Source organism: Sceloporus occidentalis, unplaced genomic scaffold, assembly GCF_023333645.1.
Source record: "Sceloporus occidentalis isolate IW3139 unplaced genomic scaffold, rSceOcc1.0.p SCAF_43, whole genome shotgun sequence".
Lineage (NCBI taxonomy): Eukaryota > Metazoa > Chordata > Lepidosauria > Squamata > Phrynosomatidae > Sceloporus > Sceloporus occidentalis.
The window spans coordinates 8,295,001-8,322,537 of NW_028317023.1; the positions used below are offsets into that span (position 1 = coordinate 8,295,001).

At 39.0% G+C, this 27,537-nt stretch overlaps 1 protein-coding gene across 1 annotated transcript in view; it reads left to right on the forward strand.

The window, feature by feature from the left end:
* LOC149289840 (glycogenin-1-like) overlaps window positions 1-27,537 on the forward strand; it is a 66,886-nt gene that overhangs the window by 5,876 nt on the left and 33,473 nt on the right. The window contains exons 4-5 of the mRNA XM_089490286.1: window positions 25,773-25,802; window positions 26,835-26,912. Coding sequence (XP_089346412.1) covers window positions 25,773-25,802; window positions 26,835-26,912 — 108 coding nt within the window. The remainder of the gene's footprint in view (window positions 1-25,772; window positions 25,803-26,834; window positions 26,913-27,537) is intronic.

The window sequence follows — 27,537 nt, forward strand, 5'->3', positions numbered from 1 at the left end:
GAAATCATAGTGATGCCTTGGCAATTTTAATGAGGGGTTCTGCACTTCCGTCTTACCTCTCTTTCAAGCTTTTGATTTTCTCAAGGGGGCTAACAGCTTTAAACATGAGGGGTATTTGTCAGAAAATGCTATACAAATACCATCTTATGCCTTGGTCCAGGTCAGGCTTGAGGAGGGAGGCAATCACACCCTTATTCCTTTTAAAACTCCCCTTTGGTTGCATTGCCATACCTGCAAACTTGCACCTGCAGAGTTGACCATGAGTCTCTTTAAATATTAAACCTGTAATAGGCCATCGTGAAGATTTTATATGGTGACTTGCCAATGGGTTCTAATATCGGCCCTCATGGACTTGCCTTTTTTTAAAGATACACTTAATTGAGTTACCTGCATTCACACAAGGATATCAAAAATCCAAAGACTCATGGTCAAACCCCGAGAATTCCCAGGTATGTACATTGGTTAATGGTTTCAACTGACTATTGACTTTTATACCAAAGGCAAATATCAGAGAATGTTTTCAATAAATTACTAATATGTAAGAAACATGCTTAGGTTGCAAAATGAAGTCCACCATAAAAATACTGTTTTGTAATATTATGTAAACCAATCCAGGGAGAACCATAGTTTCATTTATCAATGAAATCCCAAAGAGGGATTACAGATGACTGAAAAGCTAGTCTGCAGTATTAAGTTAGTGTAGATCTAAAAGCATTTTGTAGTCACTGGGGCGAGGTCATCCATCCATGAAACATTATGAATAAGGCATAGATAAAGCATTTAAATATTTCTTTAAATTAGAAGAACTGCCCGATCCAGTAAAGATGTTCTAAATTTCAGCAAACTCTGTGACAAAGTATGGAAAACCATTTTGTAATAATGACAAATAATATGGTAAATCTCATAATGGTAATATCATGCTGAGCCTTACTTTGTGGTTGTCCAGTGTCTGGTTATATTTGCTTCATCTGAATGTACCTGTTTTTATTTATTTTACATTTGGCATCTAATTCACGGAAAAAAAAACAGTTAGTCACTAGTATGGAATTTTGTCATATACTGAATTGAACTCTAAATCATTCTGTGCAAGGTATACCAGGAGCTATGGACACACCTAAATTAAAAACTAGAACCGATTCATTCACTCATGAATAATTTTTGTCTCATAAATAATATTTTGCCACGCCTTTGATTAATCACAGAATACTCATCTGTTCTCTTGATGATGAATCATTCTTTGTTCAGCATTCTCATGTTTTTAAATGCATTTAGGACTCACTTTCCTGTATACTGCACATATAGCCTATATATATTATTATTATTATTATTATTATTATATTTTTTTTGCAGTTTGTATTTTTTTACAGAATTAATAATTTGCAAAAGTTGTGATTTCTAAAACCTAACTTAGAATAGATAATAATTAAAATGACCATAAGAGAATATAAATAAAATATAAACACGAAAAAAACACACAACACAGTGGTTAACTGAAACACCACCTATACCTCAAGTGGAATCAACATATGGAAAAATACTAAAACAATTTTATCAGTCCTCAGTAAACCACAATGACATTTGGAAATGGCAGTTTAGGGAATTAAGAAAAATCTAGAAATATATGTGACAGTATAAAAACCACTTTTAATAAAATCACAACTGTCAGTCTAAGAAACCACAGGGCCCTTGTGGCTAGACTCAGTTGATTACCACAAAAATAATAAACAGAAAAAAATACCAAAAAATATATAGTAAAACATATATAATATAACACTCCTGATCAATGTTGGTACACGGTTCAGGCTTAATGAGTATAAAGTCCCATATAAGAAAAACCTATAAAAAATTGTATCTAACTAAAAAAACTTTGTAGCAATTGTCCTGCAACATGAATTTGTATCAACAGTGTTTCAGCACTGAATATTTCGAAACATCGTGCTGATGGTAAAATATCTGTAGAAAGATGTCCTCAAACATTCAGTATGGTATGGATCCCTTGGGGTAGGCAGTAAGCACTATGTCTTTATAGAATCACTGGCCGGTGCCTTATTTGGTAAAACAGATGCTCTTTTTCTTAACGGATCATAAAAAGATGGTACACTGTACCGCTCACCATCTGATGTTAGACCAGATTTTTGTCGCTAAAAGATCTTTTCCAGTACAACGCTCCAACTGGGAGATATGGCTCTGGATGGAAGGTAGCCTCTCACACAGGCGAGCGCACTGGCAATCACCGGCGTCTGACGTAACAGTCAGATGATATCCGTCAGTTGTTAACTGTATGTAGGACGTTCCAGCCGAAATTGCAAACACAGACCAACTCGGTGATGGTATTCGCTGGGTGTTCGCGTGGATTCACGGTCAATCAGCATACAGGCAAAAAGTGCAAATAGTTCCTCCCAAACTTCCACAATTGCCGCCGGCTTAGCGGCCAGTATCTGAACAGTGTCCAATATAGTAGTGTGTTTAAACATAAGCCAAGGACTGCTCTAACAGCTACAATACCCCGAAACTTTTTTAAGCATTGAAATGTATCCATACCTATCCTTTTTTACACTTAGGGAGAGCAACTAGGCTCCTTAAAATGCAAATCAAGAAAGAATTTGGCTTATATTTGGGTACTAATTTTTTAACTCTTCTCTCCAGAGAGAGCAAGATGGCGGTGTCCTTTAAAAAATAAACAAGTTTCCAAGAGGGTCTCTCCAGACCCTCCTGAGAACTTTGGCTCCCTCAAAGGCTGGTGGTGGAATTACTGCATGGAAAGAGTTAAAATATTTTGGGGTGTCTATATGTTTGATGTCATATATGTTTGATGGAGGTTAATTGAACTGATCAGTTTCAAAAAAGTCCCAGATGGCATAAGGGGGGCAGAATGACCCTATTTGAAAAGAAACGGTTTTGAAATAGCAATATGCTACTAGAACTTATTGTCCTATAACGTGCAAAAAAAAAGCAAAAAACAGGACAAATGGTAGAATTTATTTAGCAGGTTTTTTCATGATCTTTTGTAGATGAGTAAAAGATTTTTCAAGTAAAAGTAACAGTCCCTTTTTGCATGAATGAAAGAGGCAGGCAGATTATACTATAAGCAGGGATGGATAGCGTTGAGAAGGATGAAAAATGTTCCAGATTCTTTTTCAATAAAGCATATGCATTAAGGATGGAATGGAGAGATTAAGGGATGCTGATGGGAATGTAGTAGAGGGAAAAGAGATTGTTCCTTCTGAAGTATGGGGGTTTTACGAAAATCTATATGCTGAGAAACCATTTGACCAGTTTGTCGGTAGAGGATGTCTTGAATGAAATCGTTTGGAGAAAAAGTTTGTCTGGAAAAGAATGTATGTAAAACAGAAGTGGAAAATGTAATAAAGCGTTTCCCAAAAGAATCAAACACCTGGTAGTGACGGTTTGTCCTCTGAATTTTACTGCGCTTTCTGGGGTGCGATTGGAGATGACTTTCTGGATGTACTTTATGTACGGTAAGCTTGGAAAGCAATAGATTAATGAAATCAATGAGAGAAGGAGTGCTTGCGTTATTATTCAAGAAAGGATAGAGAGTGAATTTAGAAAATTGGAGGCCGATTTCTTGCGAATTTTTTTGCGAAAGTGGTAGCAAATAGAGTAAAGATGTGGCTGAAAGCTTAGTGGGTGAGGAGCAGGTGTGTGCAGGGCCCGATAGATTAATGTGCCTGAGAGATGCTGTGTGGTATTGCAAGGAGAAAATGCAGTTTGTTGCAGTGGTTACGATTGATTTTGAAAAGGCGCATGATGGGTTGTGCGTAAAATTACGTTTAAAAGTGGGGTTGTCTGGCAGGTTGCTGAATTGTTTGTATAATAGAATTGAATAGGATGTCCCCTGTCACCCATTTTATTCCTTTGCTGCAGTAAAGAAAAAAAGAAAGGAGGAGGAGGTTCCAGGAACTGGTAGAAAAAGTTTGAAAGTAAAAGGCTATATGGACGACATTACGATAGTATGCAGGACAGTGTATAGTTTGCGCAGAGTAAAACTTTTGGTGGATATTGCATGATGAGTGGAACTGGAATAAATACAAGTGTAATTTATTTGGATTTTGGGAGTATGTGGATGTTTGTGGACCACAGATGGAAGGTGGATGATTTTGACGTCATGGGAGAAAGTTGTAAGCAGAGTGCCTCAGGAAATAGGGTTGTGGCCTTAAAGGACTTTGTCCTTTGATGGAAAGCTGTATTTGGTGGTGAAAGCTGTATTGCTTCCTATCTTGCTGAATGTATGTTTTGTTTTCCCGCCAAATGACAGAGATAAGGTGAGGAAAATAGTGAGAACTCTGTTGGTGTTCTTTTGGAATTTGAATATGGAGAAAATGAGACATTAGAATGTTCGGAGTGAATCATGGAAAGAAAATGCTGGATGTGGAGAGATTCCAAAAATAATAAAAGGTATTATGGTTGATCTTATGTTGCACGAAAGAGGAAGGCTGGGATGGTCAGAATTTTTAAAAGGAAGAAGTGAATGTTGATTGTGTATTATTAGAAGAAAATATGTTCTTGTGTTAAATGGGTGAAATGGATGCAGGGGGTGTCTGGACGAAAAAAAAAATGGTGGTTTGGTGTATTCTTTTCCTTCTAAGGAAAAAGGGTGGGGATATTATAAAATATGTTTTGTTTGTACCGTAAAAGAGAAATACATAGATATTATTATCTAGCAATAGGCTATATAAGGAAACAATGTTTCTTTTCAAAATCTGGAATGATGTCACTTTTTTGTTGGTAATTGGTAATTTTATTTTGTGTGCACTTGCCTCAGCCTTTTAGGCTAGGTGTGCAATGCATACATTATTCTTTTTTTTCACACCAGCCTAGAGGGCTGGGGTTTAAATGGGTAGCACTGTTTTTTTGTTTTTTCCGTGTGCACATTTTTTTTTTCTTTCCTTTGGTTTCTTATGTTAAGTGTAAAGACAATAAGTATTGCGACACGGAAAGCACAGAGCATGCAAATGGATACAGAGCACCGGATTTGACATTAGACGGCAAAAATGCCATGGTGGAGCCGGGTCCCCAACATAACTCTGAGAAGGAGGGGGAACTAGGTAGTAATTCCAATAGCCCTTGCACTTATGAGGTAGGGCCATGAAGATCTGGCCCTCCATCAGGTCTTCTGATCAAGAATGGAACACATGTCCCTGAGGGGAGTGCGGTTCCAGAAGAAAATGGAAAAGAGACCTGGTTTGATTGTGGCCTTCTGACACGAATGGCACAGAACACAGAACTTTTTTTTCCATTGTCCTCTGGGTTCCCATTTCCCCTAAACATTTTAGTGTTTTCTGGAGAGAACCAAGAAGATCTGGCTCTGCGTTGGTTTTACCAGAGACTGACGGTAGAGGCTATATACCCCGTTAGGGACTGTGGAAGAAGATTGGCGAGCCGATGTTCCTCTTTGGTCCTTCAATGGCACAGACATCATCACCATCTTCATAAAAAAATGACACCCCAGGCTTATTCAGTTAAATCCCACCCAAAGAGAAGGAAAGCTTGAGTCTCTGACCAGAAGGCTGGGAAATCTGTGGAGCCTGAGTTATACTTGTAGCCTCCTCAGTTAGGTCCACAGTAACACTTGGCATTTGGGTTTGTTTTGGCTGATGATGATCAATCACTCCTGGCCAATATGAGTGATCTGATCATTATTATGTCACTGGATGGCCCTACCCTATCAGAAAGAGGGGTCATCTAAGGTAATAAAAAAGTATCTGGAAAAAAATCCATCTAGGACAGAGAGGTAGAAAAAGAACCTCCTTTCCACAGAGTCTTTGAGTTTTTTTCCAGGGTTTGTAACAAAAAGCTTTTGCAATAGGACAGCACCAGAGCAAATGAAGCCTCCTCCATCATTATGAATATACCTGGGAACTCTCCTAGTTTGAGCTGGAGATATCCGGGTGAAGCACCACTTCACCGGTTCTCCGGGTCGCAGGGTCTTGACACTCGCCCCTCCCCGTTAATTTACAGTCTTGAAGAGGAGGACTAAACCCCAGCTCTAAATGTACAAGTATTTGGCTTTTTCATGCCACAGTTGCCTGCATGGTTCTTTTGTTGTAAACCAAGGTAGGAATTTTACATTACAAGATACCATGCTTCCTGTCTCAAAAGAGACTTAAAAAATGCAATTTTGCAGGCTAGATTGTAAATGCACATTACTAAGTAAGGTTCCATAGTGTTGCTGGACCAGTTACAAGGGAAATAGCTGATCTCACCAACCAGTCAATTGAGACACAGCATCGCTTCAGGGAGCCTGATCCCTAGGCCAATCTGCCCCTAGTTATGCATCAGAGAGACTGTCTTCCCCTGGACATGCTGCTGAAGACCTTGTTGGCCTAGGCCGGATTGTGCCACAGCTTGCGGGTATTTATAGGAGGCCTCAAAGCCTACATATTGAAATATCTGAAATAATAAATAATGTAACCCTAACGGGCACTCAAATTCCACTTAACTGAACTTTTGTGGTGTTGAATTGGAAACAAACTTGCTTTATATTGATTTGGAAGTAAACTCAGAAACCCATGAGCATATAGTTTGTGGTTAAGGTGCAAAACTATCAAGAAGGAAACAGTATGGGCCTAAAAGGTATCAAGGGGATTAGTTGAAAGTGAATATTTGGCACAGAGAAAGAATGAAAAACATTGACAAATCAAGATAGATGTATAGGCATACAGTGATAGAAGGGTAGAAAAATGAAGAACTTGCCAAATAATGGGCAAGTATTAAGGGATTTTGGGCTAGTTTACTTTACTGTAGTAAGTATTGGTAATGGCTGAATCACGTACCACGTAGGTGACAAATTGCTTAGTATTTACTTTCAGTCTCATATGCTTACAAAAAGAGCATCAGAGCTAATATTAAAATTAACAGCACATAGTAAAATTTCACATGCTGTCTCCAAGTGGAATCAGAAAATATTTTAAAAAAAAAGCTTTGACTGGCAAGTCGTAATATTTGCGAAACTCTGTATATTAGGCTACTTAACCATTCCTGTTTTAAAGGATTTATTTTATTTACATGTTTTAAAATGTAAATTAAACCTAATTTCTTTATTATATCCTGCAACAAGTTTTACAATGCATAAGTTGACTACTAGAGTCACTGTGTATCCTCTTGTTCCTTATCTTCTCTTCTACCTTCCTCCGCATCTCCACGGACAAAGCCCGGCGCGGCAATCTCCTCCAATCAGATGATAGGACGTCACTAAAAGGTGAACTTCCACCAAATTTGCGGGCGCTTTCAATGTTGTCCTCCCACCCGACCTCAAACTTTTGAACTGCGGTCATATTTCACTGTGCAAAATCAAGGAAAGAATATATGTATGTTTAATGTACAATTTACACAATTCTCATATAACGTTAACAAAAAGTAAAACCTATTTAGAATTTTTTTTTGTATAATTCCCAAATATCTGTGTTACCGTACCAAACAATTCAGACATGGCGCAGCATTTGCTGGGACTACAACTCCTATCATGCATAGCTGACTAATGGATGCCCACATTCCTGGTCAGTAAACACTGGCTGGTCCCTAGGTGATTGATCATGATATGGTATTTGAGGAATGCAGATGAAGACCAAAGCTTCTCATCTACCACACCCTAATGCTAGTGTCTGCTTACCGAACTGCTTTCGTAAATATCTGAGAGCAGGAGCACAGGGAGGAGGCGGGGACACGTTGCCTGCCTCGCTAACAAGCTCGTTCATTGGTTCTTTTCATCCCATGGACACATTTTGGGAGGGGAGTGGTACAGGGGAGGGTGGAAAGTTATTTAAAGTCTTGGCTTTTTTTTTTTTTTTTTGCTTTTGCAATAGGGTGGAAAGTTTTCCTGCAGGCGGTTGCTGAAGAGCAGGGTGGGTTATGTTACAAGCTGCAGATCTCGTCCTGCATTGAGCACATGTAAAGTCAAGGCTTCAAGGATCTGTTATTTATATTTTTGTTTATTATTTAGAATTCTGGTGTAGTGGAAGAATCTTGCCTGTAAACCTGACACCATGATTTGGAGGCTGATCCCTTTCCTTTGCCTGCTTTTTGTAGCAGTTGAAATCAGAGGTAAGTCAGTGGGGGTGGGGATATTTTGGGAGTTGGTACCCCCAGCCCTAATTCTGGATGTTTTTTAAATATATATATATATATATATATATATATATATATATATATATATATATATATAATGTGTATGTATAATTTGTATGTATAATTTTTCTTTTAGCTATGCCGTGTTTGGTTGCAGGGATGTGGTTAGTGGGTTGTGTTGCAGGCACATATAGCGTGAGTCAGGGGAGAGTCATGCATTTTTTTATTTTATGCAGAATAACTCATTTTTGTGAATGCCCACACTGACTGGGCACAGTTCTCCTTTTGTAGAATGCCTTCCTCTTTGGCTGAATTAGGACAGCTGACATGGGTGTGTGGTTTCTAATTATATCTGGGTCTGAAGAATAAGTCTATACTGTGAGCTGTGCCCTGTGCTTTCCTGAATGTATAGATGCCAGATCTTTGTCTGATCACCCTATGCTAGGGTGGGGCACTGCAAGTTGTTGTTTCAGATTTTAGACATATAAAGGGGATACACAGGAGGATTATATGTGATGGATACTTTGGGAATTGCATACAAAATAGCTTTCTGATGAATTCTGGTAACGATTGAACAATCACTAGGGTCCAAGAGCGTATCTTAAAGGCTTTGTTCAACCACCTCTCTGGCACTCAACTAGTTAATACTGAATGAGTTAATAATAAGTTCTGCTGCCAATTCCAGCTTTTGTGACACTTTTTCCTATTGTTATCCAGCAGACTTTTTAGAATTTGTTTATTTTCCCTGGCATGTCCAGGTAGGATTTGTATTAACAACCCAGTTGACCTGCCAATATGAGATAATGGATCGGAGAGAAAAACTATACAATTGGAAGCATGAACTTATGCCGTGCTCAGTGATGTTTTAAGATTAGGTGACCTGGGGTTCTTCTCTGTTACCTTTTTAAAATCCCGACTCGCATATTGTTACAACTAAACCTTTGTATAAATACCAAAACCAATACTGAGCAACTGCTATTTTTGAAGAACATTCATGATGTTAAAAACAATCCGCCTTTCACCGGAAAATCCTTTTGTTAAAGAATCTTTGATTTTCTTTCCCAGCCTAGGATTTTATATATACAGCCTCCTAGTACTTTCCCCTTTTACTGCCAAACGCCTGGCATGATTGAGCCGGCCATGTGATGTCACAAACCTCAGTGATGAAGTTCTTGAAGAAGACTCTCTCTTTATAGGTGTGGTGCACAACAATGACAATATGTCTTTTGTTAACCAAAAAGCTGTGCTGGTAAATGTTAATTAATCCTGATATAAGAATGAAGTGTGTAACTTTTAACCGGCTTAAAGCATTATACGCTTATTTTTGTGGCCACCATTTGTTTTTACACTAAAGGCGTTAAGTTGTAAAATGCAAACGATGTAGCAAACATATGGTGGGTATTTATTGGAATTTATGAGGTTCTCATTAGACCCTCTAGAAAATAGGTAACACATAAGGTGACACTTAACCGTCACATGCATTAAAATGCACTTTAATGCCTATGATAGCTTAGAGGTCCCTTAAAATTGTTGTGATGTCCCTATTGCAAATGCATGGAGGGGCGCTGCCGACATAGAAAAATATATAAAGTTAAATAAACTTTTATGACCTCATAGGTCTCAGAAGTTACTTTTTAATCAAAATACAGTAACGCGGAATAAATCAAAAAGCACAAAATCTAGGTTGTTTTATTAAATGAATTTAACAATGCAGAAAGAGTGAGTCGTTTACAAGCTACAGGGAATCCCATTGACTCGAGTCAGAGGTTTTAATATCTACAAAGAATGGCATTAAAATAGAATTGGGGTATCCATTTACCCTCTCCAATATAGACAATGCACAGGTAAAATGAAAAACAAGGTTCAATGAAATGCTATGCAGAGTCTATGCTAATACAGAGGCTATTGTTCAGATATGATTAGTTAAGCAAACAGCCGTATTGATTTGAATTCAATTACCCCTTTTCACGCCTGCGCAGCAGCTGCTGCCTCTTTGAGCTCCATTGCAACGGTCAAAAGGTGTGCTTTTAAAACAAAGCTTTGTATACTGTTTGAGAAAACACTTTTTATTTATCCAAAAAAAACCTTTTAAAACAAAAGATATGTATATGAGCATTAGTCATCATTTGATGATGTTATGAGATGCTCAATGGGAATAGGTAGGTGAAATTGCCAAGTTTCTTTCTCTAGGGCAGGTATGTGGGGAAACTGCCCCTGGTATCTCCTAGTACGTGAAACATATGCTAAAAACTGGGAAAGATGCACCTTTTGTTATTTATAGTGGTTCTAATTTTGCATGCATTCATGTTTGATTGAGTAGTAGTTCTGAATCTTCTTTCTTTATTATATATCTGTAGCACCTTATATTCTCGGGTATTTGGGACATGCATCACCTTAACTGTTGCTCAGACAAAGCCTGGGACAGTGTTAGATTTAGTGAATTTGATTATTAGTATCATAATGTTACCAGGGAATTTTCACTTCCCAGTCCTGTGGACAACTCCTGCATGACAGAGCACGCAGCTTGATAATTGTGTCAATTACTGTAGCTGGAACTTGGGAAGGTGGATCTTGTAGTAATGGTATGGGTTAAAACAGTTTGTTACACCTTTCTAGGTCAAATTGAATGGTGCACATGCGTGAAGAAATGTATTACTCATACATTGGTGGCGTTCCCACATAATTAAATCCATGGCATTATCCCTTCCTCTGTAAACACAGAAGCTGCATTCTTTGTGATCTAGGTTTTGTACTCTAGAGTTGCATTGGCCTAATTATGAGTGCTGGATCCAGTTATTTTTTGAAGGCCAGGACTGGTCATAGGGCAAACGGCAATTCCAACAGCTATATCATTGAGACGTTTTCCCTGGGCCATATGCCATCTCCTGGCAAACCGGACGAAGGCCAGGTTGGTCACTTGGCCTGGACGTACTCCCCAGCTGCATAGTTAATTTATTGTTCTAGCTTAGTCACCTCCTGTTTCCATATTCTATATTGTGTGCACACATCTATGACAATACTTCTACCATAATGAGGTCCAGGGGTGACTTTGTATTGTATTGACTTTGAAGACTAACTTAAACATGTCTCTGTGCCAAAGTATCACTTCATTAGTTATAACCCACCCTGCGTAATGAAGTCTTCAGGGAGCAGTTAGTGTGTAAAAGGAGTGCCTCGTTCTTTCGTATAATTCAACATTATTTATTAACTCCTTTAGTCCTGGGGGTTTTCATATTTTTTATTTTTACCATGTGTTTGTTAAATCGTGAGTCCCCTTTTACATATTTAATGAACCCGCACAAATTATATATAATTTTGTGCAGAAGTAGTCCTTTTTTAAATAGAAATACATAAAAAATAATTAGCATCAATAGATAAAAATCTACACTAAAATAAAGGCTCATTTTTGCAACAGTGTTTCAATTTCTGTTCAGCGACATCAACTGATTACAGCCATACCCCACAAACATTGTTTATGTTCCAGAAGGCCACATCCATGTTTAAATACTACCCTATATTACATATTTTTTAATAATATTGACTTGGTTTGAGGGTCTGGATTTTTTTTTATATATTTGTTTACTTCTGGTGGCACTTTGTATTTATTGAATTATATTTTTGTTTTTGCACGATACCCAGTGCAGTATGGATCATAAAAATATTTTTCTACCTGTCCTAATCTGTGCTGATTACAATGTGATGCTCTAAATCCTAAGGGGACTCAACATGTTACGAAAAACGGTCTGTTTAAATCAGACTCTATAATTAATGCATTTCAATGTGATTCATCAGACCAGGCCACCTTCTTCCATCGCATTTTATTTTACATTGTATGTATGGCCGGGTGCGTGTGCATCGCTTACCTGGAGAACACATTGCACCAGGATGCATTCATGGAAGCCCCACCTCACAACTTGACTTAAAGGATCTGCTGCTAACGTCTTGGTGCCAGAAACCACAAAACACCTTCAGAGGTCTAGTGGAGTCCATGCCTGGATGGGTTAGGGCTGTTTTGGCAGCTAAAGGGGGATTTACACAATATTAGGCAGGTGGTCATAATGTTTTGTCTGATCGGTGTATACCAAGTTTCATAAAGGACCTCTTTGATATAAGAACATTTCCACTGTTGTGTTTATTACCACTATCACTTTAATAGTTTTTTAAATGTTTATTTAGCGTTTTGAAAATATAGTACTCACACACAATGCTATCAGTTTTCATTATGTACATGTTTTATGTTTGCCAATTGGTGTCTTATCTCAGTCTACTAAACAAACATGCCAAATCCTTACCTTGCTTTGTGTCATCTAGATAGTCTATGAAAGAGACTTCATTTGCATAAACAGTGCTTCATTAGCATTCATATAAGCCATGTTTACATAGTTGGTGTGGCTTTTAAGTAGGGAATCTCATCAAACCTGCAAAGACTTGCCCACAATACTTCTGAAAGTTTATTTTCAATCAAGTGCTAGTATTCACAAAAGTAATAGCAAATTATGGGAGTTACCTTGCAATACTGCTATACTTTATGGAATTATATTTAATCGTCAAAAAGAAATAGTCTTCACATTAATTCTCCCCATCCTCCATCTTGGGTGTGTTGGGTGTGTGGTTTCTAATTATATCTGGGTCTTAGGCACAGTCCTCTAGAGCAATAAGGGCTAGGAACACAGACTTGCAACAAATGGCACAAATCAAACACCACAAAACTAAATCTGAAAATAAATGCCTTGCTCCCAATTGGAGCCCTGTCTGGCTTATACTTTTGCTGGCCCGGGCTGATCGCCCGTCTATATTAATCTCATTGCCAGACCCAGCTAATCCAGGTTCTGGATAAACTCTCCAAGACAGAATACATGTTTTCAGGAAGGTAATGCCATGCTTGGGTCAAGTATTCTTTTTCAGGTCCTTCCCCTGGGGCTGCACTGTGTCACAATATAGCTGTTCTGGTTCTACAAGTATTCTAATGATACTAAGTCATTGCACCTTTGTGTGTGTTTTTATAGTACAACCATATTGTTAGTAAATACTATGTGTTTAGGAATTTCTGATAAAAACTAACATCTTTGGAAACTTTAGACCCATGTTACTGTTGGGTCAACTATGACTACAGCATTTGTTGAGCTACAACTTCCATGATGCTCATCTGGTTGAGGTTGAGCATGATTGGAATTACAGATAAGGAATAGCTGGAACATTTGACCCAGCCCCACCTTGCCACAAGTTAACAATGAGACTGGAAAATCTTCATGTTTGGTTTCCTAAGTCATATATGATTCAATAGCCTTCAGGAAGAAAATGTTGGGAAGGTATATCCTTTTCATTTAACACTCAACCTGGGTCACAAAAACAGAGGGAACTAACGGAAACATGAACAAATAAAACAGCAACTCTAGATTATAAACTTGCAATGAGGGCCTTTCTACCCAATGTATCGGTTTGTCTTAGCCTGTCAATTCTAGCCTTGCCATATTCCTTGAATATATGTATTGTAAGAAGCGCTGTGTAAATTGTTGGCGCTTTATAAATAAAAGATGATAATTTTAGCTTGGAATCCCTCTGTCATTTATTTGCCAGTATGCTTCATCTGGGTGTGTTTGGGAACCCAGGTTCATTATTAACCCCTTCGCGACCTTTGCCGGTTCAGGACCGTCATAACAAGAAGGTCACTAAATGACCTTTGACGGTCCTGAACCGTCAAAAAATTAAATAAGCTTAGAAAGTGATCAAGGATCACTTTCTTCGCTTAAACGGCCTTGCTGCAATGCCTCGATGTCGAGGCATTCAGCAAGGCCGAGATCGGCATCGGGGGCCATGTCTGGCCCCTCCCCGGGGCGTCAACAGCCGCCATACATTGTATGGCGGCGGACGCCCGTTTTAAAAGCGTTTAGGAGGCGATCAACGATCGCCTCCTAAACTTAAATGGTGTCGCTGGAATGCCTCGATCAGGAGGCATCCAGCGACACCAAACACTTACCTCTGGGTGGGCTGTGACCGCTCCGGAGAGCGGTCACAGCCGCCGCTGCCGGTGATCTTCGCCATCAAGCAAGATGGCGGCGGCCCGGGAAATAAAACAATAAAGACGAAAAAGTTCGCTAGAGGGTCTCCAGACCCTCTAGAGAACTGGCTCCACTTGCTGGTTGAATACAGGTACTGCATTCAACCATGCAAGTCAATGGAGCCCAGCTTTCTAATCACTATGTGATTAGTAAAATATTCAAAAAAAATAAAAATAAATAAAAAATGGAAAAAAAAATTAAAAAAAAATGTGCTAACATTTAAAAATAATTATGCAGTGATGTCACTAGATGAACCATCCAGTACCAGCAAAATGTGTAAAAAAAAATATAAAAAAAGTATTAAAAAAATAAAATAAAATTAAAAAATAAAGTTTATTATTTTGAGCAAGTGCTAAAATTTCTCAAAAATCTCAACAAAGAGTTAAAATAAAAGCACTTCAAATACCCAAGGGGTGTCTAATATATAAAAAAAATGGCTGATGGGGTAAATTGGAGTGGCCTAGCTCAAAGATAGGGCATAGGTACAGACTGACCAAAATGGAGAAAAAAAGCGCACTTCCCAAATGTGGCATTTTAAATCTGAAACAACCCGACAAACCCATGCATGTCTGGTATCACTGCACTCAGGAGATGTCCCTGAACACACATTGGCGTGTTGTTTGACAGTGGCATATACCAGGACCTGTATATCTATAACTAAAGTACAATTTGTGTGGAAAAAAAATAAAAAAAATTACTATTACAAAGTTTGACAAAGTGTAGTTCTATAATTGGTGCATGGAAAGGGTTAAAATAACAGCATTTGGAATACCCTGGGGTGTCTAGTTTTCAAAAATATATGGTTTGAATGGGTTAAATTGAGTTAACCGGCTTCAAAGATATTCCAAAGAGGAGAGGGAGGCACAATGACCAAATGACCACCTGAATTACGCATGCCCCAAAAGTAGCCTTTTACCAGCCAAACAATCTGACAAACCCATGCATGTGGGGTATCGCTGTACTCAGGAGATGTTGCTAAACACATATTGGGGTGTTGTTTGACAGTGACATATACCAGCACCTGTATATCTATAACTAAAGTACAATTTGTGTGGGAAAAAAAATAAAAAAAATTACTATTACAAAGTTTGACAAAGTGTAGTTGTATAATTGGTGCATGGAAAGGGTTAAAATAACAGCATTTGGAATACCCTGGGGTGTCTAGTTTTCAAAAATATATGGTTTGAATGGGTTAAATTGAGTTAACCGGCTTCAAAGATGTTCCAAAGAGGAGATGGAGGCAGACTGACCAGATTTGTTAAAAAAGATTTGGAAATCATAAAACGCTGCTTGTACTTATTGCCCTATAACTTACAAAAAACAGCAAAAAAACATAAAAACATTGGGTATTTCTAAACTCAGGACAAGTAGTAGAATCTATTTAGCTAGTTTTTTTACTTGCTTTTTTAGGTGAGTAAAAGATTTTTCAAATAAAAGTCATAAAATGTGTTTTTTTTTCAATTTTGCACCATGTTTTTTTTATTTTTTTTATAGTAAATAAGATGATACGATCAAAATAATGGTATCTGAAGAAAGCCCATCTTGTCCTGCAAAAACAATATATAACTTATGTGGGTACACTAAATGGGTGAGGAGAAAATTACAGCTGAACACAAGCACCACAAAAGTGTCAAAACAGCCTCGGTCCCACAGGGTACAAAACGAAAAATGAGCCCGGTCCTTAAGGGGTTAAAATCAAGAGATAAAATGGCAAGTTTTTTGTTTACAGTGAATGACCTTATTTTTTACAGCTTTTGTTCTGTTAGCTAAATTCTTGGTCATAATGTTATAGTCTACATTCAGTAGGGTGATAGGCCTCCAGTTCTCTAATTTTGATCTATCACTTTTCTTAAAAATGAGCGTAATGATGCCTCTTCTCCAGGAAGAGGGTAACTCCCGGATATTAAAAGCTTCTATAAAAATATCAAAAAGATCACAAAAAAAACATGTATAAGATTCAATAGGGATTCCATCTGCTCCTGGGGACTTACCAGCAGAAAAGGTTTTAATTGCATCATGCAATTCGGTTAACAGCTTTCTGCTTAAACCCACTTGATCAACAGATCCTAAAACATTAGTTATAGTCCCCAGAGTTTCTTTTAAAAAGGAACTATCTATAAATTTCTCATTAAAAAGGTTTTGGTAAAACTCTTGTGACACTTTTAACCCCTTCGCGACCTTTGCCGGTTCAGGACCGTCATGACAAGAAGGTCAGTAAATGACCTTTGACGGTCCTGAACCGTCAAAAAATTAAATAAGCTTAGAAAGTGATCAACGGAATGTATGGCGGCGGACGCCCGTTTTAAAAGCGTTTAAAACTTAAATGGTGTCGCTGGAATGCCTCGATCAGGAGGCATCCAGCGACACCAAACACTTACCTTTGGATGGGCTGTGACCGCTCCGGAGAGCGGTCACAGCCGCAGCTGCCGGTGATCTTCGCCATCAAGCAAGATGGCGGCGGCCCGGGAAAAAAAACAATAAAGAAGAAAGAGTTCGCTAGACGGTCTCCTGACCCTCTAGAGAACTCTGGCTCCACTTGCAGGTTGAATACAGGTACTGCATTCAACCAAGCAAGTCAATGGAACCCAGCTTTCTAATCACTATGTGATTAGTAAAATATTAAAAAAAAAAATAAAAATGGAAAAAAAAAAAAGTGCTAACATTTAAAAATAATTATGCAGTGATGTCACTTGATGAGCCATCCAGTACCAGCAAAATGTGTAAAAAAAATATAAAAAAAGTATTAAAAAAATAAAATAAAATAATAAAGTTTATTATTTTGAGCAAGTGCTAAAATTTCTCAAAAATCTCAACAAAGAGTTAAAATAAAAGCACTTCAAATACCCAAGGGGTGTCTAATATATATAAAAAAAATGAGTGATGGGGTAAATTGGAGTGGCCGAGCTCAAAGATAGGGCATAGGTACAGACTGACCAAAATGGAGAAAAAAAGCGCACTTCCCAAATGTGGCATTTTAAATCTCAAACAACCCGACAAACCCATGCATGTCGGGTATCACTGCACTCAGGAGATGTTCCTGAACACACATTGGGGGGTTGTTTGACAGTGACATATACCAGGACCTGTATATCTATAACTAAAGTACAATTTGTGTGAAAAAATTTTTTAAAAAAATTACTATTACAAAGTTTGACAAAGTGTAGTTCTATAATTGGTGCATGGAAATGGTTAAAATAACAGCATTTGGAATACCCTGGGGTGTCTAGTTTTCAAAAATATATGGTTTGAATGGGTTAAATTGAGTTAACCGGCTTCAAAGATGTTCCAAAGAGGAGATGGAGGCAGACTGACTAGATTTGTTAAAAAAGATTTGGAAATCATAAAACGCTGCTTGTACTTATTGCCCTATAACTTACAAAAAACAGCAAAAAAACATAAAAACATTGGGTATTTCTAAACTCAGGACAAGTAGTAGAATCTATTTAGCTAGTTTTTTTACTTGCTTTTTTAGGTGAGTAAAAGATTTTTCAAATAAGTCATAAAATGTGTTTTTTTTTCAATTTTTCACCATGTTTTTTTTATTTTTTTTATAGTAAATAAGATGATACGATCAAAATAATGGTATCTGAAGAAAGCCCATCTTGTCCTGAAAAAAACAATATATAACTTATGTGGGTACACTAAATGGGTGAGGAGAAAATTACAGCTGAACACAAGCACCACAAAAGTGTCAAAACAGCCTCGGTCCCACAGGGTACAAAACGAAAAATGAGCCTGGTCCTTAAGGGGTTAACAATCTCCCCCCTCCAGGGACTCCCCCGTGAAAGTGCTGGCAGGGGAGGCATACATTGTACAGCCAACACACTGTATTTGCAGCATGCTCACACTGTTTGCTAGGCCTCATATTATACATTTGTATTATTTGAGCCTGAGACTAGCTTAGCGCACCGACATTTTTTCTTTTCCAGGCTTGTTTTTCCTCCAGAAATCCCATGGTGCTGCCACAACCACAAGGAATTCTGCTAGGCAAATGCAAATAAGGTCAACAATGACCACCTTTTGCTTGTATATCCACTTTAGACATGGATCCCTTTAAGATAAATGCCCGCTGTAAGGGTTTTCCATCACATTTACCTGCCATAACTTTTGTTATTGGTATATTTGTAAGGGCGCACATTGAGAGTATTCAGAAAGACAACAGGGTAAAATGGCATGCTACGCAATAGTTTAAAACAATTAACTATTTACATGCATATACTCAAACTGGCCCTCCTTAAAGGAATTACACTGCAGAAATACTCCTGGCATCTAGTTCCTCTATTGCCAGGGCATTAAGTCCTCAAGCTGGAGAACCTCTTACTTGGTGGCAAGAGACGCATGAAGATCTGTTATTTTGGGTTTTGCTGCAGAAGGTGTTTTTTTTGGAATACTTTTGTGCATAGCCCCACAAATACATCTGACTAAACAATATGATATAGTCGTCGACCGGTGATTCTTTACGATTACGTTCTTCCTCACTACGAATAGAGCATTTACTTTCTATGATGGCTGCTGCAGGAAAGCATAGGGCTTCCGAATACTATAAAATAGCCCTAAGTATACCAAGCATCTCAGCCAACATCTGTGGGATATCTTAAATCATCCTTAGGTGATGCTGAAGACGTTTCTTCAAGTTTAGCATGCTATTTAATCGCTTGACACCACAAAGGATGAACTATTAAGTCCAAATGAAATTTTTTGTGGGCATAATATGCCCAGCATTTTTGCAGGGCAGGGAGGTATCCCTACTGCTACACAAGTGATTGGGTGATCAGAAGACAGCCTGAGCTCTTCCAATAAAAAAAACAACATTTTTGCTACCCCCCAAGCCCAGATGTAGAATAACAAAAATACAAAACGGCTTACTATGTAAAGGTACAATGTGTCCTAAAATGCATAAAACCTGTAAATTAATAAATAGGTTATATATATATTTATAATTACACATATGTATAATAGTATACCTTTGTTGAAGAAATCCTACGTGAAATTACATAGTTTGTTTTTTTTCTAAGTAAGCACAAATTGTTGTATAATATGGTAAAAATAATAGAAAAAAAACTCTTAAGGCTAGGAAAAACCCTTGGTAATCAAAGGGCTAAATTTGCTTTTAACCAGTGACCTCCTGTGGAATCCTAAAACATATGTCAGTTGACATTGGTGGTTAATTTGCTTAAAACGGAACTGTGGAATTCCAGATTAACCTCAATGCGACAATAAACTACGCCACATCAGTCTTTTCAAGCGCTAATATGGCACTTTGTTTACTAAAACGGCATTTTAGAAGCACACTCTGCTCCTTCTTCAGATCCAGATTCTTCAGAGTTTTACAGGCAGGGTTTTCTTTTTGAAATACAGGTTATTATTAATCACGTGAATTACTAAATATAAAGTGCTAGCATTTTGGCGTTACTGTATGATAGGCAGACAATATTTGTGTAGTTAGAAAAGTTTCAGGTTAGCGTATTATACAATACAATGAGAAAAAAGGCCATATACAAATGTGCTTACAGTCTGAAAGAAATTAAATTATGCTCCACTTTTTTCTGTAGCTCTATTCTAAATTTGCCTTTTTTTTTTTTTTTTTTTTTAATGTTTATTGATTTGCCTATGCTCCGCACAAGGTGCTGACAGATAAGACGGGTTTCGGGTAGTTGTCAAGGTTCCACGTGCATGATGATGCAAAATCTAATTTTGTTTACTGCAAGCTTAAATCTTGTTTTTTTTTTTTTTTTTTTTTTTTTTTTTTGGTATGATATGTGATTATGATGCATGATGCAAATGATGACATTTCGTAGGTCATGTTGTGGGTTCCTTGAGTATGAGTTCATTATTCTGCATGACATCAGAGACCTTAAATTACACTGCCTTGCAGCTTTAACCTCTAGAGTGCCAGCCACATAGGAGATACATAGTTGCCATTCCTGGTCCAGTTTACACGCTACACATCTCCTCATAGAGGGACTCTAGGGTCTCTCTACAGTGATCCTAAAAGTCAGTTTCTGTAGTGTATTGGGGCTGCTGATCGCCAGTTGGCAGTCTTCCCAAGTAGGAGTCTCTGATGTTAAAGTGCACGTGAGATTTCTGTTAAAGAGCAAAAGAACAATGCAGATTGAGCGGAAGCTTAAGACCTGTTGAGCTCCGTGTGAGCCAGGAGACTTGTAACCCTGGAGGATTGCTAGGAATATAACAAAGACGAGACACAAGTGATTAGACTTTTTTTTTTTTTCTTTTTTTAAAAACACTGGAGACCCCCTATGAGAAAATGAATAAATAAGATACACTGCCACACCCTGGGTCTATGTAATGAGACTGTAAACGAGACCAGCTAATGTGAAAATAAACCATCATAGGAGATTAGCTTGGGGGGAATAAACATCGTGTGTCTGTCTGTCTGTGTGTGTGTATGTATGTATACACTTTAACTTGAAGAGCAGATGTGTGTTTTCACCAGGGAACTGGTGTGTGGAATGTTAGTGCTTTGCAAAGCACAAAAGAGACAGGTGCCTCGTTGCTGTTGATTACGGGTCACTTTGCATGCTAAACTGCCGGCAGTCCCAAACATTTTGCAGTTCCAACAAAGGCTTGGGAATAAGCCTGGTTGTCCACCCTTTGTGCAGGTGCACCATATGTGTGAGATATGTCCCACACACCACAAGAGTGCCACTAAAGGGTGGATGTTGTTGTCGAGTATAAGCTCATGAAATAATGTCTGGTGGCTGTCCCTTGGCGGGTTTTTTTTGTTGTTGTAATTGGATATATGGATGAACACCTGCTCTCCGCTAATACCCTAGTGAGGCGATAGAAGAGGGACCTATATAATTTCTTTTATTATATATATCATAATGGTCCTTCTAAAAACACACCAAAAAACCAACAGAAAAACACCTGGATTGGTTGAAACATATGGTGGTGGTGGTAACAAAAAAAAAAAAGTATATTATAGGTGCTGTTCCACTTACACTGCTTAATTTAATGCTTCTGTATCTAAATGCAACATTAAAAACACAATTTCTAGTATTGCTGAATGGCAGCGATTTCCAGGTATGTGCACAGGGGGACTGGGAAAGGGACAAATACAGGGCTCCTGCGGAATCCTTCCATGCATGCGCAGCGGGACACTGCATACGTTTTTAAAGTGACTTCTCATCTGGTTAATGCATTTAAGTGCATCTGATGGCCAGAGTGTCCCTTTTAAGCTTTTCATTATTGTAAGCACTTTTGTTGCATGGGTTTATGTGTACATAAAAAACGTGGATCATGATTTTGGTGGAAAGTTCTAAATGTAAGTAATTGGGACGTAAACCAGTATATTTCTGCTGATTGCTCCACATTTAGAAAGTCGCTACTTCGCTTTTTAATACGATTCCCTACCGACTAAAATCTCACATATAAAAAAAATACACCCCCTTTTAAAGGACTCATACTACAAAATAACATACACTAACATGTAGTATACCTGAGAGTATGCGTAAAACATAAAGTCAGATATTTACATGTGTTAACAAACCAAAGGCCAGTGGAAATAAGGAATGTGTGAGAGATGAAGTGGTTGAAATGCAGCAGCCATGAGTCTCAGCTTGTAACTGTCCAAAGGATGGTAGAAACAGATTATAGCTCAGTGTAGGGCTAACGGCTTTTGGACTAGGGGCATGTAAAGCCAAGTCGTTGTCCCCCTCGTAACTAACACACAGGCTAATATACACTCACATTGACCGGAGCCTTTGGGGCCTGACTTTGCCTCCATGAGTGGGTCTGAATTGGGCCTTGGATAATTGGGATCAATAAGGGGAAGTTGTCCATCGGGCCTCCCTGCCCCTGTGGAAGCTGCAGTTCTCCAGAATATTACTGTTGGCTACCAGGCTATATCTGTTATTATTTTTGAGTCCACAGTAAATGTCTGTTATGTATATTTCACAAGCTTGCTCTCTAACGATAACCCTCATATTACACTAAAAGACGTTATAGGCGCCTATGCTCACCAGAAAATATTGATGTTTTTAAAGTATTGGTTGGCTTCACATACTATGTACATATTTAAAAGTAATTTTAATTGATACACTTCAATGTGCTGTTTGGAAAGTGGTATAGGGTGCCCGTCTAGTGTGTTATCCCCAGGAGTGTCAGACCAGTGTCCAAGATGTATTTTGTTTTCTCTGCTCTTTGGCACTTACCCTATCGTTTAAAAGTTTGGGGTTATTTAGCGATATTCATGGAAAGCAAACAAATTTCTAGCTGCGTAACATAATTGCAAAATGATTTTCTAATGAGTAGGGCTGAAACAACTAATCGATAAAATCGATAATAATCGATAATTAAAATTGTCAACGATTTTCATTGTCGATTAATCGAATCGATTTTTATCGATTTATAAAAATTATAATCCGACCTCAAGCAGAGATCGGATTATAACACTAGAATCCAGATCCCTCGCAACGCTGCAGGGGACCTGGATTCCCCTCACTGTCGGCCGGTCTCTCACTTCCGTCTCACTCCCCCTCCCATACACCCCTCTGACTCCTTCCCCCCTCCCATACACTGCTCTGCCTCTCTACCCGGCTCCGTTACTGACAGGAACTTTCACTGCAGCCTCAGCGTAAGTGAAGGGCAGTAACGGAGGCTGGCTGTGCGCATCGTGCAGACCCCCACTGGCTGACAGATAATCATCCTCTCTGTCAGCCGGTGGGGGTCTGCATCGCACAGACAGCCTCCGTTACTCACCTTCACTTACGCTGAGGCTTCTATGAAGCTGCAGTGAAAGTTCCTGTCAGTAACAGAGCCGGGTAGAGAGGCAGAGCGGTGTATGGGAGGGGGGAGGAGTCAGAGGGGTGTATGGGAGCCACCCTCCCATACACCACTCTGGCTCCTCCCCCTCCCATACGGCACTCTGCCTCTCTACCCAGCTCCCTGGTGTCTTGTGAACCTCCGTTGCGGACAGGAGGCAGAGTGGAGTATGGGAGGGGGAGGAGGCAGAGTGCAGTATGGGAGGGGAGGAGCCAGAGTGGAGTATGGGAGGGGGAGGAGCCAGAGTGGAGTATGGGAGGGGGAGGAGCCAGAGTGGAGTATGGGAGGGGGAGGAGCCAGAGTAGAGTATGGGAGGGGGGGAGGAGGCAAAGTGGTATATGGGAGGGGGGAGGAGGCAAAGTGGTATATGGGAGGGGGAGGAGCCAGAGTGGAGTATGGGAGGGGGAGGAGCCAGAGTGGAGTATGGGAGGGGGGGAGGCAAAGTGGTATATGGGAGGGGGAGGAGGCAAAGTGATATATGGGAGGGGGAGGAGCCAGAGTGGTGTATGGGTGAGTTATAGTGGTGTATGGGGGCTATTATGAATTTCAGGGCATATAGGGGGTATAAGGCATATCAGGGGGGCATAAAACATATCTGGGGGTAAAAGGTATATCAGGGGGCTCAGTTGCATATCACTGGCATATAAGAGGTATAAGGCATATATGGGGGCAGAGTGGCAAGCTGGGGGTCAGATGTGCATAACCGGGGGCAGTTTGGTAAATAAAAATAAAATTTAAACAAGGCTTTTTTCTCATAGTTTTTATTAAATATGAAAAATAGTTAACATATGAATTAATATTTACTAATAACTTTGTATTAAAACCTAGTTTGAGAAACACTGTTTGGGTTCTTGTAGCTTTTATTATGTCAGTAAAATAAGAAGGTGAATAGAGAGAGGCCATTGCAATAAAGAGATGAAAGTGTAAATTGTACGTTTATTACATTATTTTAAATTGAAATTTTTTTATCCGATTAATCCAACAAATAATCGACCAACTAATCGATTATTAAAATAATCGTTAGTTGCAGCCCTACTAATGAGCAATTATCCTTTTAAACATAAACTTTGATTAGCGAACACAATGTTCCATTGGAACACAAGAGTAAAGGTTGCTGATAAATGGCCTGTGTACGTCTATGAAGATATTCCACAAAAATCAGCCGTTTCCAGCTACAATAGTTATTTACAACATCTACACTGTATTTCTGATCTATTCCGTGTTATTTTAATGGACAAAATTTGCTTTTCTAAAAAAAATTAAAGAAAATCTCTGACTCCAAACTTTAGAATGTTCATGTATATGACAAAAAAAAAAAAGTTCTCCACCCAAGATGACTCAACAGACAAATGTTTCACTGTGATATCTATGCAGCTTCTTTATTGAAAATAACTAAGTAGTATCATGTGTTAAGTGTTGTGGGTGTTGTATGTTTTGCAAAAACTGTATTTCAATAATAGTTCCAGCGTTTACGACAAACTACTTTTCTTTCAAGAAGATGTGTAGGATCTTTTCGGTTAAAACGTGAACGTTTGTAACTCTTTCCCACTTAAAGAAGCTTTGGGAACATTCATAAAAGAATTGAAAGGGGAGCTTTTATAGTACTCTTTAAAGACCTGTTCATGTTATTTTTCTGTGCCACATGTAAGAGTTGCTATCTTTCTGACCCTTTTTGATTTAAACTGGTGCCTTGTCTTAAAGGAACACCCCAGCCATCATATGCACTTTAATGCATATGATTTGTTGAGAGGTCCCTTTACGTTTTTGTGGCGTCCCCTTTGCAAATGCATGGGGGGATTTTGCAGCCCGTGAATGGCAAGAATCGCAAGACCATGTAGGAGGAGGGCAGCTGAGGAGCTGCAGATGCTTCCTCTGGTAAATGGTTTTTATTGTCTTTCTGCTTTTGAAGAGTGCATATGAGAGTAAGTGCATTGTTCTTCAGTGGGCCTGCCAGAGACATTAAACTGTCCCTTTAAGATATTTGTGATATCAGTCTTGGATGCTTTTAAAACAATGCAGGGAGAGTCTAGCAAGCTTGTTATACATCCGGGCATGATATGCAAGAATGATTCTACAATGGAAAATACAAATGTGAATATCTTAACCCTTTGTCAACTACATATCTACTCAAAGCGGGTTTAGATAGGCAGCTGTGTATCTTATGTATAGCAGCACCATGAACTATTTACTGAGTGATTGTGGAAAGTGATCACTCAGATAACATTTTTGCAGTGTGGTTTTAAAGATGGGCTGTAACTGATTGGCAGCCTCTCTAAAAGTTAAAGTAAAAGCATGCACAACCATCTCTAAGGTTTACAGAGAATGGTCTGAAAAAGAGAAAATATCCAGTGTGTGGGCAAAAAAGCCTTGTTGATGCCAGAGGAGAATGGGCAGACTGGTTCGAGATGATAGGCAACAGTAACTCTAATAACCACTCGTTAAAACCAAGGTAAGCAGAATACCATCTCTGAACGCACAACACGTTGAACCTTAAAGCATTTTTGTTGGACCTAGAAGGTTCCCCTGATGGTGACATCAGTGGCGAATGATTATTATACTCGAACGATGGCAAGATTTTTTCTATGTTTTCCATTAAAAGTGCCCAGGTATTTTGCTGCAATATAAAGTATTTGTCACTATGTAGTTGTTTTTAACGATTTGCTCTAAACCAGTTATCTGTGAATCCCTTAATTTGTCCTGGAGAAAGCCTTCTAAGGTTGTCTCCTAACTGTAACTATCAGAAAAATTGGTATATTGTGCACTTAACTTGCCATTTGTATTATAAATCGAACTGCAGATAAGGCATAATTAATTTTTAATATATATATTTTAAAATGTTTGCAGGTCAGGATTTCAGTTTAGAAGAAGCATTGGGTAAGTATTAACATATTTATAAATGTGCTATGAAAAGTACCGTATTTGCTTGATTATAAGACGACCCTGATTATAAGATGACCCCCCAAAATCTGAATATTAATTTAGGAAAAAAGAAAAAGCCTGAATATAAGAAGACCCTATAGGAAAAAAATAGTACTAGTAATTGTAGTTTAAGAGCTATGATTGAGAAAAATATTTTTGTTTTTATTTCCTTTTATTTCCAACCTGCCCCCCAGTTATGCACGTTTGCCCCAGGCTTGCTACTCTGCCCCAGAAATGCCTTTTAACCCTCTATATGACACTGAGCCCCATGATATGCCTTTTGACCCCCTATGTGCCACTCTGCCTCCGGAAATGCCTTATACCCCTATATGCCACTCTGGCATTTATGGGTTAAAAGGCATATTATGGGGAAGAGTGGCATATACAGTGGGGCAAAAAAAGTATTTAGTCAGCCACCAATTGTGCAAGTTCTCCCACTTAAAAAGATGAGAGGCCTGTAATTTTCACTATAGGTACACTTCAACTATGAGAGACAGAATGGGGGGAAAGAATACAGGAAATCACATTGTCTGATTTTTGTGTGTAAGCTGGGTGCTGGTCAAGTTCAATGTGGACACCAGGGCTGGCTTTGTGGTGTGCAACCTGTGATCTATGCCTGTAATTTTGGCCGGCCCAGTGTATGTGTGCGTGTATGTATATAATATATATATGTGTGTGTGTGTGTATGTATAGAAACTTCTGTAGTTGTTCCTTGATGTCTCACTACAGGCTATAGATGGTTAAATAAATGGTTCAACCAGAGTGTTCCTTCCTCTTTAAAGTTATATTTAGAGGAGACCCTGTAAAAAGAAAAAAAAAAAAAAAAAGAAAAAAATAATCCCTTACTTAAAGGGCTACAAAGTTATTCTCATTATTTAAGAGGAGCTTGGAAAGTCTAGCTTGGAATTTAGATCTAGGTTCTAATCTTAACAAAATGTTGTATTATCCATATTTCTCTGTTAACTATATCGTATCTTCTATGTCTAGGGGACACTACTGATGGAAACAATGGTAAGGACTTTAAATTGAATTATGAAAATTTTCCAGGCCAGCTACATGTTTATGGTAATCAGCCCAGCGCTAAAACAGTAAAGCTTGTGGGGACAAATGTTAACCCCTGCAATGCCACAAATGTGTCATGCATTGAAGGGGTTAACGCTGCACTGTCGCTCTCAGGGAGCGATCAGACAGCAGGGGAGGGTTGGGGCTGGTCTCCACACTCTGGGACGCAATTGCTGGGACCAGCCATTGCAGGAAGGAGTCTCTTTGATGACTCTTGTAGGCTTTCATGCCTACAGGAGTCATTAAAGGGCTTGTGGGGGCTAGTTTTTACTGTTGCTGGTCTGCCTGGCCTTCCAGGCAGACCACCAGCAGCAGAGCCCCGTACAAAACGGGAATTAACCCCTAAAATTGAAGGGGTTAATGCTGCACTGTCGCTCTCATGGAGCGATCAGGCAGCAGGGGGGTGTTGTGTCAGGTCCCCAATCAACACTCAACCCCCTTCCCTGAAGCTGCCTGCGGCAGCTGAAATCACAATTGCAGGTTTTCCTGCAATCGCGGTTTCAGCCTACAGAATCACTCCGTGGGAGTGATGACAGGCTCGGGGGCAGGCTCTGAGTGGCTGTGCTGTCTGCCCAGACTCCTAGGCAGACAGTAGCAGCAGCGCCCCCGTGATCACCACGATTGTGGC